The sequence below is a fragment of the Culex quinquefasciatus genome, chromosome 1 (genome assembly GCF_015732765.1).
Source record: "Culex quinquefasciatus strain JHB chromosome 1, VPISU_Cqui_1.0_pri_paternal, whole genome shotgun sequence".
NCBI lineage: Eukaryota > Metazoa > Arthropoda > Insecta > Diptera > Culicidae > Culex > Culex quinquefasciatus.
In genome coordinates this window covers 123,154,878-123,167,952 of record NC_051861.1, presented here as the reverse complement: position 1 = coordinate 123,167,952, position 13,075 = coordinate 123,154,878, and the positions used below count along the sequence as shown (strand labels likewise).

At 37.4% G+C, this 13,075-nt stretch overlaps 1 protein-coding gene across 4 annotated transcripts in view; it reads left to right on the top strand.

The window, feature by feature from the left end:
* The window catches only part of LOC6038321 (plexin-A2), an 82,999-nt gene that overhangs the window by 26,553 nt on the left and 43,371 nt on the right, over nucleotides 1–13,075 (top strand). For all 4 annotated transcript variants that reach the window (XM_038250924.1, XM_038251021.1, XM_038250867.1 and 1 more), the window contains one exon: nucleotides 9,982–10,223. In XM_038250924.1, coding sequence (XP_038106852.1) covers nucleotides 9,993–10,223 — 231 coding nt within the window. In that variant the 5' untranslated portion in view covers nucleotides 9,982–9,992. The remainder of the gene's footprint in view (nucleotides 1–9,981; nucleotides 10,224–13,075) is intronic.

The window sequence follows — 13,075 nt, the reverse complement described above, 5'->3', positions numbered from 1 at the left end:
ATTCAAAATTCAAAAATTCAAAAATTCAAAAATTCAAAATTCAAAATTCAAAAAAAAATTCAAAAATTCAAAATTTCAAAATTCAAAAAATTCAAAATTCAAAATTCAAAATTCAAAATTAAAATTCAAAAATTCAAAAATTCAAAATTCAAAAATTCAAAAATTCAAAATTCAAAATTCAAAATTCAAAAATTCAAAATTCAAAATTCAAAAATTCAAAATTCAAAATTCAAAAATTCAAAATTCAAAAATTCAAAATTCAAAATTCAAAATTCAAAATTCAAAAATTCAAAATTCAAAATTCAAAAATTCAATTCAAAATTCAAAATTCAAAAAATTCAAAATTCAAAAATTCAAAATTCAAAAATTCAAAAATTCAAAAATTCAAAATTCAAAATTCAAAATTCCAAAATTCCAAAATTCCAAAATTCCAAAATTCTAAAATTCTAAAATTCTAAAATTCTAAAATTCTAAAATTCTAAAATTCTAAAATTCTAAAATTCTAAAATTCTAAAATTCTAAAATTCTAAAATTCTAAAATTCTAAAATTCTAAAATTCTAAAATTCTAAAATTCTAAAATTCTAAAATTCTAAAATTCTAAAATTCTAAAATTCTAAAATTCTAAAATTCTAAAATTCTAAAATTCTAAAATTCTAAAATTCTAAAATTCTAAAATTCTAATATTCTAAAACTTTAAAATTTTAAAACTCTAAAATTGTAAAATTCTAAAATTCTAATATTCTAAAGTTCCTAATTTCGAAAATTCGATTATTCGATATTTCGAAAATTCGATATTTCAAAAATTCGAAAATTCAAAAATTCGAACATTCAACAATTCAAAAATTCAAAAATTTAAAGATTTGAAAATTTTTAAATTCGAAAATTTGGAAGTTCAAAAATTTGATAATTTTAAAATTCAAAAAATCGAAAAAAAAACTTAAAAATTCAAAAAGTTGAAAATTAAAAAAAAATAAAATTTGAAAATTGTAATTATTCAAAAATTTTAGATTCTAAAATATAAAAAATTGGATATTTAAAAATACTTAAATCTAAAATTCTTAAACATGTATTCTTGATTTTTATGTGTGAAACATGTTGATTTTTCAACCGTTGCTTAGGGTTTCCCAATCACAGACGTCGATATCAAGGTATTTTAGGATTCACAATTTTCATTACATGAATTCGACTGGGAGCAGGGACCTTGATTCCGACGTCCGTGTTTGGGAAACCTTTAGCAACAATTTTGATGATTTTCACAACCGTTGCTTAAGGTTCCCCAATCACGGACGTCGGAATCAAGGTACCTACTCAGTGTCAAGCGTGGAGCAATGTGAAGTGAGAACTTAAAAATCGGTAAGTACACAGTTTGTGTAGTGCATTGTGCAGAGATATCGTAATCGGTAAGTAAATTTCAAACTGTCAAAGTGTTTATCTGTCAATCTGTCAAAATATAAATTTGTCAATTGAAAGTCGGTTGAAGCTGACTTCAACCATGTTCAGCGATTTTTTCTTCGCTAGCATGGTTTACTTCAGATTTTTTTCAACTGACGTTTCGCCCATTGTTCCACGTTCTTCTTCAGGGGGGCTGCATCAAACTAACATCATTATTCTTAACACCTTTTCCACAAAGGTTAATCGCGCACCGATAACCTTTGCCCGTTTTCTCGCGCACCCCAACAGTAAAAAGTGAATGGAGGTGGGTTCCGTTTGCATAATGTGCCCCCACCAGCGTTAAGAGCCTACCTTTCGGAGCTAACAAAAAAAGCTTTAAGACACAGACATAAACAAGAACAACACGACGACGACGACATGCTATCAGGCCCGGCAAATTCCTCGAGTAGGCGAAACAAGCGGCTAAATTTATTCACTTTCAATATATGTAAAGTAACTGTATCAGATAACTCGGTGTACAGCCCGATCAGAGAGCTTTTTTCGACTTTGTTTTTGTTGTTGTCGTGTGCACTCCAGAGTCGCACACACACACACAACCCCGAGCAGAAAGAAATTTATCACAATCGCGCTTACCCATTCATCGCGCACACCCTGTGGCATGGCCTGCTGCAACAATGGCTTGACAAAAGAGAGAGAAGTGGGAAGAAGAAGAAAGCTGTGCAAAAAGTGCAACACATAAAGGGAAAGAAAGAAAAGAGAGGAAGGCAGCAAGCGCAGCAGTCAAGTGAAATGATTGAATGAATGCATGCATACATTATTAGCACAGCAAGCGGTGAGAAGAGAGAGAGAGAGTGGTGGCGCAACGAGGAGAGAGAAGCAAAAGAGAGACGAGAGCGAGGATGACGAGACGGAAAAAAGGCCAAACAAAGTTAGCGGCGACGACGACGACAATGAGTGACGACGACCGGAGAAGCATAATAGGGCAACAAAAGACCGATATACCGAAATGTGTTCAACAACACGAGGAGGTTTTGGGAGAAAAGGAAAGAGAAGGAAAGGGGAGAGAGGATCGGGTCTTTTGCACTCTGTGGTCTGTGGCGTGTGTGATTGTGTGAACGGGGAAAGGACTTTACTGGAGAGAATGACGAGAATTGGTTGCACGGTGGGCCTTTTGAGGTGATAATAGGTACAACTTAAGGATAATTGGATTTGCCTTCGGTATCCTTTGATTTTTTAATCCTTAGCTTTAAGAACCCAACTTACAAGTGCTTAGAGAGAAAAAAGTACCTGTCAAAACCCACCGTTCACCTCATCGATATACGACAACTCGCTGTCATCCCTCGGTTGAGTGGGAAAAATGGCGGAAAAGCCAATTTCTCAGCGCCGAATGATGGCGATGTCCGCACACCACGTTGCTCTTTTGTATTTGACGAAAGAGTCGAACAAAGCGGAGCTCTCGAAGCGCTTGGGAATTTTAATTGAACTGCACTTTCGGGGCGATTGGTTTAGCCTAGCATTGCATCAGGCTGCAAACAAAATTAACCGGAAAGCAAAATATTTGGCTTTGCGCGTTATCTCTTCAGGAATGCTGACTCAAACAACACAAAACAGAGACAGTCAGCAAGAGAAAAAAAGGTCCAACCTGCTTTCGCGAATGCACGCGTTGTGTCAGTGTGTATTTATACTAAGAATCAGACCTAATTCCGCTGATTGAGCAAAGCATTCACGTGGTGACACTGGATAATGTGTGCAGCGCGCGCTGACACACAACCTTCATGACTTCATTTGATTAAAACTTCCAGATAAGCGCGGACGCAGCGCCGTCGTCGTCGTCCAAGTACTCGTACTGCTTTTTTTCTTGCTGCGAGTACGGAGCTATCATTCAATCTAGCCGTTTTGGAAGAGCTCGAACGGCGTGCAGGTCCTAGTAGGCGTCAGTAACTTTGTTTGTCTAACTAGGCCAGGGGTTCGGAAGCCCCCTGGGTTGCTAGGTTGTTTTGACAGGTTGACAGAATTACTTACTCGAATTACCTTGTTGATACCAGGAAAGCTGCTTACCACTATCACCTGTACTTACCCTTATGCGATTCCTCTAACTGGATTGCTGCGCACCACTTGTACTTACCCCTTTTGCGATTCCTACAATTTCTCTTTGAAGACATCTCAACATACCACAGGTACCTTGATTCTGACGTCCGTAATAGAGAAGTCAACTTTTTTGTTTCAAACTCGCACCTTCATACTGAAGTCCGTAATAGAGGAGTCCTCTTTAGAATTTAGCCTACACTGATTCTAACCTGTTGTAGAACCCTGTGGTTCTTAAGTCCTGTTACTAGCTGAGCAATTCTCTACGAAATCGGTCTTTTTTCTTCAATTTTAATTTTTGTATTTTTTAATCCGACTGAAACTTTTTTGGTGCCTTCGGTATGCCCAAAGAAGCCATTTTGCATCATTAGTTTGTCCATATCATTTTCCATACAAATTTGGCAGCTGTCCATAAAAAATGATGTATGAAAATTCAAAAATCTGTATCTTTTGAAGGAATTTTTGATCGATTTGGTGTCTTGGGCAAAGTTGTAGGTATGGATATGGACTACACTGGAATAAACTAACACACGGTAAAAAAATATGGTGATTTTTTTATTCAACTTTTTATCACTAAAACTTGATTTACAAACAAACACTATTTTTATTTTTTTTTATTTTTTGATATGTTTTAGAGGACATAAAATGCCAACTTTTAAGAAATTTCCAGGTTGTGCAAAAAGTCATTGACCGAGTTATGAATTTTTTAATCAATACTGATTTTTTTCAAAAAATCGAAATTTTGGTCGTAAAAATTTTTAGTCTCCTACGTTTGGCGAAGACTCGAAAGGCGAAATCACAAAAGGCGAAAATTCATTAGGCGAAATGTTTCAAAAGGCGAAAACCACATGTATTTTTTATAAAGCATTTCCTCAAATATTCCCGTTCTTTTTTCAAATTAGCTATTACAGATTTGTCAACAATTTTTTAGATCAAAACAAAGCCTCTAGATTACTATTTGACACGCCAAAGTCAGATTCCCTTAAAGAGCAAAGTGCTCACTCGAAATCCTGACCGTAGGGGTTTCAACTAGCAGCGTACTGGACTTCCAGAGGTCGTGTGTTCGTTGCCCATACCCGAATGATAAAGATTCAGAATTAAAAATGCATAAACTTTACACAATAAAACTATAGATCAACCAAACCAAGTAAAAGTTCAAATACGAAGTCTAGAGCATTTTTAAATGTCTACATCCAATTATCAATCCGATTATAAACATAATAAACCTATGAAAGCCAATAGCTTATAGAACCTTTTAAAAATACTCTACACTGAAATAAAAAAAAAAGTACCAAATTCCTAAATTCTAGGAATTTTGGCTCCTTTCCTCATTTAGTAATTGGGTTTTTTTTATTACTTAATAACTGGAACACATTAGAAAGGGGCGGTACGACATTGCTCTTACGGCATTTCATTACACGCGTTAAAATGGGACCAAAGGCCCTAATAGCAATGTCGTACTTTTTTTATTTCAGTGTAGATGTGTAAACAAACAATCCATCCTCGAACGAGCAGGATGAATTGTTTGTTTACACTTCGTACTTCATTGTCTGAAAGAAAGGAGGAATCCTAATCAAATAATACTTTTTCGCCATTTGAGCCATTTCGCCTTTTGTGCTATTTCGCCCAGCGTGGTGGGTCTACTTTTTCGCCTTTTGAATTTTCGCCTTTCGAGATCTCGCCTATTGAGTTATCGCCTTTTGTGGCAATCCCAAAATTTTTCAACTTCATTTTTCGATGTAAAATCAAATTTGCAATCAAAAAGTACTTTAGTGAAATTTTGATAAAGTGCACCGTTTTCAAGTTATAGCCATATTTAAGTGACTTTTTTGAAAATAGTCGCAGTTTTTCATTTTTTTAAATTAGTGCACATGTTTGCCCAGTTTTGAAAAAAATATTTTTGAAATGCTGAAAAAATTCTCTATATTTTGCTTTTTCGGACTTTGTTGATACGACCTTTAGTTGCTGAGATATTGCAATGCAAAGGTTGAAAAACAGGAAAATTGATGTTTTCTAAGTCTCACCCAAACAACCCACCATTTTCTATCGTCAATATCTCAGCAACTAATGGTCCGATTTTCAATGTTAATATATAAAACATTTGTGAAATTTTCTGATCTTTCCGAAAAAAATATGTTAAAAATTTTCTAATCAAGACTAACATTTCAAAAAGGCCAAAAATTCAATATTACGCCCTTTTAAAATGTTAGTCTTGATTTGAAATTTTTTTTCGAAAAGATCGGAAAATTACACAAATGTTTCATATTTTGACATTGAAAATCGGACCATTAGTTGCTGAGATATTGTCGATAGAAAATGGTGGGTTGTTTGGATGAGACTTAGAAAACATCAATTTTCCTGTTTTTAAACGTTTCCATGGCAATATCTCAGCAACAAAAGGTCGTATCAACAAAGTCCGAAGAAGCAAAATATAGAAAGTTTTCTCAGCTTTTCAAAAATATTTTTTTCAAAGCTGGGCAAACATGTGCACTTATTTTTTTTTGTAAATCAAATTTTAGTGATAAAAAGTTAAATAAAAAAAATCACCAAATTTTTTTGACTGTGTATTATTTTTTCCAGTTTAGTCCATATCCATACCTACAACTTTGCCGAAGACACCAAATCGATCAAAAATTCCTTCAAAAGATATAGATTTTTGAATTTTCATACATCATTTTTGTATGGACAGCTGCCAAATTTGTATGGAAAATTATATGAACGAACTAATGATGCAAAATGGCTTCTTTGGGCATACCGAAGGCACCAAAAAAGTTTCAGTCGGATTAAAAAATACAAAAAAAATGAATGACCGAAATCCTAGAGAACTGCTCAGCTTATTTTGACAGTTTGACAGAACTTCTTACCAGATTCACACTGTTTACACCGCATTCGCTGCTTTTCACCCTTCGCAACCTAAAATTTCACCTTCGAGATATCCTAAACTTAACATAGGTACCTCGATTCTGACGTCCGTAATAGAGAAGTCATTTTTTTGAGTTTAACTCATACCTAGATTCTGACGTCCTCAATAGACAAGTCTTCGATAGAATCTAGCCTAAAATGATTCTAACCTGCTGTACAACCCTAATAAACCTGATTCCTATTTCTTGTTTATTTTGACAGATTGACAATTTGACAGAACGACTCACTAGATTTCCGCTGTTTACACCACTTTCGCTGCTTACCACTTTCACTTGTACTTACCCCTTTGCGATTCCTGCAATCTCACTTTGGAGATACTCTCAACTTAACATAGGTACCTGGATTCTGACGTCCGTAATAGAGAAGACAACTTTTTTGTTTCTAACTCGCACTTGCATCCTGACGTCCGTAATAAAGAAAAGCTTTAGCTTAAAATGATTCTGACCTGCTGTAGAACACTATGGTTCTTAAGTCCTGTTACTAGCTTATTGATTGACAAAACGACTTACCCAAAAAAAAGTCTTCGATAGAATTAAGCCTAAAATGGTTCTAACCTGCTGTATAACCCTTAGATACTTGAGTTCTACTCTTTTTTATTTTGACAGTTTGACAGAACTACTTACTAGACTTCCACTGTTGCTTTCGCTGCTTACCACTTTCACTTGTACTTACCCTTGTTTCGATTCCTCCAACTTTACTTTGGAGTTTCTCTCAACATACCACAGGTACCTCGATTCTGACGTCCGTAATAGAGAAGTCCTCGACAACAGCCAACCCTCGAATCGATTCTAACCCGCTTAAGAACCCCAGCTCGCCCAGTACAGCACATTTACCATGTCAACTATTTTTTCCCTTTCCCTTAACTCTGCCTTATTCCCGTCGCCACGTTGTTATCAGCTTACAAGGCCCCGGACTATGACGACCCTTGCGGGAGGGTCCGTTCATCAGGAACACACACACACACGCTGCGCGCTGAATAGCTCACTGTATCAGGGTTCCGATGTGTCCAGCCCAGATAGGGTTTCTCCTTTCTTCTGAGAAAGGTCCAACCCAAGAAATGATGAAAATTGACGTCCCTCGATTCTAAATTCAAGATTGCGTCACTATTTTTAACTTCTTTCTTTTACGCTGCCAACCCTATCACAGGTCGCTGAAACCCCGTACGTCGTCGTCGTCGTCGGTGGAGTGGGATCACACACAAGTGAATGCAATTTTCATCAGATTTTACTTTCCTTCCTCACCGCGCTGCGCTGGCAGCCCTGCCCTATCCGGTGACGGATCGGTTGCCAGGGCCGGAAGAAAGGGAAAATCGAGGCAGGGCGAGAGAGAGATAAGGAGTGAAATGAGACAACGAAACTGATTTAGATTGAATTTTACCTTTTTGCTTCTCGGTTGGAAACTTGTTCGTCGGCTGGCAGCAGGGTTTCGTAGGACGAAGTGAATAATGACGACGACCACGGTGACGTTGACGGCGGCGGGGGCTTTTTTGCATTTTACTCCGACGCTGGAGTTTTTCACTAGTAGAAACGGTAGGATGACCAGGTTTTGTGGCATCAAAACTACGCCATTCTAGTGTTTGACAGAATATTGACAGTTGACAGATTGACAGCTAACCTTAAAGAGTACTTACCGATTTTGATTACTTCCAGCTCCGAACAACTCAAATTTGACAGTTATAAATAGTTTACTCGTCATTTTTTCCGTGATTACCAGGAGGTACCTCGACTTTGACATCCGTAATTGGGAAGTTCAACCTTAAATGCTAAAAACACAATTCTTATCACCCTAACGCCCCGCCATTATTGAGTTTACGTTTTGTGCGCGCTCACGTTGGTTGATTATGTTAAAATGATCACTTGTTTTGGGTGTTTTTTACCGCACCCGGTTCTGCTCATCCTCCTCCTCCTTCCGGGGTGAGGAGCAATCAAATTTATTGCTTTTGTGTACCCCCTCGCTCTCACCTCACTCTTCTTTTTAAATTGTGGGATGTTGCGGCAAAGGGAGAAGACCCTTCGCTTGTCTCGCACCCAAATGACAGCGATTTCTGACAGATGACAAATCATTTGCTCGCGCGCCTTAATTTGCACGAATGCCTTCATTTATTCTAATAAAAGCGACGGTGTGACGCAATTGGCTGGCGTTAAGCAGGGGGAGGGGGGTTGTTTTGAAAAGAAACGGAACACGGTTTCCAAGAAGCTTCCTGGTAATCCGACAGGCGCTAATCCGTGCTTGGTTGCATAACTGGCGTGAGGTTAGCCCACCTTTGTGCAACGGATTAGCTCTGTAAGCTGGTTTTGATAGAATTGCGAGTGTTCGAACAGGAACGTTTGCGATTCTATCGAAACTGGTAGGTTTTTGACAGTTGACAGTTTGACAGATGGTACTTACCCTTTGTTTTGCTGCACATTTTCACCGTTTTCACTAGTACTTACCGGTTGCGGATCCTCAATCTGGAACGTTCTTGAAACTACAATTTTTAGAGGGGGTACCTCAACTCTTACGTCCGTGATAGAGAAGCTTGAAAAACTTAGCTTAATTTAGAGCGTTCTAACAATAACAAGGAGGGGGTACCTCAACTCTTACGTCTGTGTAAGGGAAATCCCCCCTCTTTGTTAGTGCCATAAATCCCCTCCAGCGATCCAGATAACAACGTTATTGAACGACCACTTCCGGGGGCACCTCTTCAAAGTTATCAATTTCCAAGCCTGAAAGCCAACAACCCCGACCCATTATAATCCTCCTAATTGGAGATCTAAAGCCATACGCTGCTCAGCCGGGCTGGCCCGCAGAACCGCACACAATAGCCGGGCAAGCCAGTCAGCATCGTCGTCGTCAAAGACGACCTTCTCCATCCGTCCGTCCCGGCAACCCAGATATGTTGTGTTGTGCGCTACAGCGAAGAGCGCAGAAAAGGTATCATCCACGGCGTGGCCTCCTACGATTTCGTGTGTACAACAAACTAGCGAGTGTGTCGTGCAGACTCATGGCACACTACGATATGTCTCGCGCGTCTGCGGCTTATGTGGCACACGACCAGCCAACGCCAACTACGTTGTATTATTGCATTTTAAGGAGCTTTTCAGGTTACCTTCCCCTCGGGTTCCCCAGGTCTTACTCTGGTCCATGACTGATTCGCCGATTCGGTGAGGCCCACAGAGCGAGTCGAATTTCTTTTGTTCGGGAATTATTACTCATAATTGACTGCCTCCGTCGCGGAGCGCGGCTGCTCGAAACCTCCTCGGCCGAACGTGTGAACTCGATACATCAACTCCCCTCTCTGATGGATGACTACGCCAAGTCTGCCTCGCGTTTGATCTATGGAAATACTGTGCGTGCGTGTGTGGGAAACCGTGCGCGTTGAGCGTATGAATGAGTCCTGAGTTGGCTTATTACCCCTTCCACGAGGTTGTAACCGGGAAGCCATCCAAGAACCGTAACTACGTCAAACGTCACAGCCGGTTGCGAAACCTACTATTACAACCGTCGTTCCGGAATGTGCCACCCCCCACGCGTCGTCGTCGTCACAGTTACACGCAGAAAAGTTCGATTCTAACCCAAGTTCTCTTTTCCACCTTTTTCAGAACTCATAGCAATGGAGCGAATCCAGTGGTGCGGTATCATCCTTATCATTCTCATCAAGATTCTGTGCGCGCAGCCACTGGCGAGCAGCAGCTTTCCCTCGCTGAAAGGAGGGGGAACAGCGGGGACGAGTGGGAGCGGGGGAGCTGCAAATGGCACAGAGAACCTTAGCAGTCGACTAGTTAGTCAAATAGTTTTTAATTCAACCCTGAACCACCTGGCGGTGGACCGGACGACGGGCATGGTAAGTTTGAGCTATTTTATACATTGACAGATTGACGGACTTTTGACAGAATGCCTGAGTATGCACTTCTCTTTACTTAAAAAATGAACAGTTCTTAAGGGAAATTACTCTTCTCACAAGCAACATGTTGACAGATTGTACTTACCAGGAACAAACGCAGCTTCTTATTCACCACTTTACACTTATACTTACCTGTGATAGTCAACTTAACAATTGGTCCACTAGAGGTACTTCAATGTTGACGTCCGTGTTTGGGAGACATTTTAAACACTGTTCTACACTATTCTTTTGTACTTACCATTGCAAACCTATAATCTGAAATGTTTCAGGAAAAAATTCTATTGGGGGTATCTTGATGTTGACGTCCGTGTTAGGGAAGCTTTCTTAAATCATCAATAAATCATTCCAAAACCATTTTTAGATTTTGGATTGACAGACTTTTGACAGATTGTTGACAGAATTTACTTACCCTGAGAGTCAACTAAACAATTGATCACTTTGAGTTACCTCAATGTTGTCGTCCGTGTTGGGGAACCGTTTTTAAACATTTTTTTACATTTTTCACAAGTACTTACCTTGATCAAATGCAGCCTAATTTTTCACTACGTTTCACTAGTACTTACCCCTGCCTGTCAACTTTTGAAAATTTAAATTTAAGGTACCTCAATTTTGACGTCCGTATTTGGGAATAATTTTTGATCACTTTTTCCCACATTTCACTAGTACTTACCGTCGCGAATCAGTTATCTGGAACGTTTCAGATATGAGTAATCTCGAACCTCGAAGTTGACGTCCGTGTTAGGGAAACCCACCTCAAACTTCTGTAAATCATTTTTTTTTTGTCAAAAACTCGGGAACTCCAAGCATTCTTGTTTGAAAATTAATGTTGAAACTTGAATAATTTTATAATATTTTGTAAAATTTTCAAATTAAATTCACTCAATTCTGCTTTACTTTAAATTTAAGGTTCTTTTCACTATTTCAATATATGGGTCATTCCAGGTCAACTGAGTACACTTTTGGACTCGATCTTCACCGATTTGGACCAAACTTGGAGGGAACGTTCATCTAGCGATAGTTAACAGAAATCCCAAGTTTGCCCTCTAATATTATATTTTAATGTTTTAAGTATTAAAATTCAGTTTTGACCAATTCCTCATATTTTTATTTGTTTTATTTTATCACCATCGTGTTCCCCGGACAATTTTACACAATAATCAATGTAGACCTCAAACTAAAATGAACTATTAGCGAGATACAGCGATTTTACTGAAAAAAGTTTGGCGCAATATATTTGAGTATGGAAAAGCTATGTAAGGCATTCAAATATTGGATGTAGTTGACTCAGATTTTCATTTTTTTTAAAGAATCAAATGATTTCTTTTAATTTTGCTTATCAACAAGAGGTAAATTCCATGAAAAACTAAAATAAAAATAGATCCTATGTGTTCAGCTAGAGTTATGATTCTATTTCATTTTGTCACATAGACTGAATATTTGTAAACAGATTCCAACTTGAGTTCGGCAATGTTTTTTCCGTAAATATTTTTAATGGTTTAACTAAATTCATTAGTAATTTCAAATAAACTTTTTTCCAAATGTTGCCCTTGAACTTTGTGGGTGTTTTAGGGGTGAGTGTGAGTAAATTACCTTTTATAGATAAAGCTTGATTTTCAGTTTTCGGAAAACTTAAATATCGAATAACATCCAAAATTGAAACAAAGTTTACGTTTTGAAAACATGAAGAAAATATTGAAATTGCAAAAAATTCTAAGTTGATGCAATTTTTTTTAATGTCTTTTCAGACATTGTGGAGAAAATAAAATTGGAATGAAATTTTAAATTAAGTTATCTTTAACTTTTTGCCGTTTCCAATTGAAACGAACTATCAAAAACTATACGTTTGCCAATTTAAAAAATAACATGAAAGTTGTAAGTATTCTTGAACTTTCGATTTACTTTCGAGGACTAATTGTTTATGTTTCCATTCTGATTTATAGATAATGACTTTCCATTTTTGAAGCATTTTATATTTTGTTTTTTTTGTTTTTGTGTTTATAAAAATTGCCAAAAGTTGGATTTTTTTAAATTAATTTACACTTTTTTTTATTGGGTGGTTGATATTGACTTTTCTTATAGAGAGTTTTATTTAATTATTTTTTAAGATGAGAAATTATATTATTTGAGCTTTCTGGAAAACTCTTAAAAAAGTTGGAAATTTGAAATGGGATTTGAGTGGTCACCCTGATTAATAATTGATAAACTGTTGACAGAACGTACTTACCTTGGACAGATACAGCTTCAGTTTTAACCACTTTACACTAGTACTTACCTCTGAGAATCGATTCTTATATCGATCTTGTTGTTAGTACCTCAATGTTGACGTCCGTGTTAGGGAAACGTTTTTGAACACTCTTTGGCTAGTACTTACCGTTTTGAATCAGTTATCTGGAGCATATTAGAAGTAAATTTTCTTTAGGGGGTACCTCGATGTTGGCGTCCGTGTTAGGGAAACGCTCCTCTAACTTCAATAAATTATTCCAAATCAATTTTTAGATTTTGCATTGACAGACTTTTGACAGATTGTTGACAGTTTGACAGAATTTACTTACCTTCAATGGGGGTTTTGGGTACTTCAATGTTGACGTCCGTGTTTGGGAAACCCCTACTCAAACTACAATCAATCATTCTGAAGCATTTTTCAGATGATGGATTGACAGATTCTTGGAAGGTTGACAGAAAGTACTTACCCCAAACAGATACAGCTTCGATTTTCACCACTTTACACTAGTACTTACCCCTGGAAATCAACTTAAGAATTGCTCCATTTGAGGTACCTCAATGTTGACGTC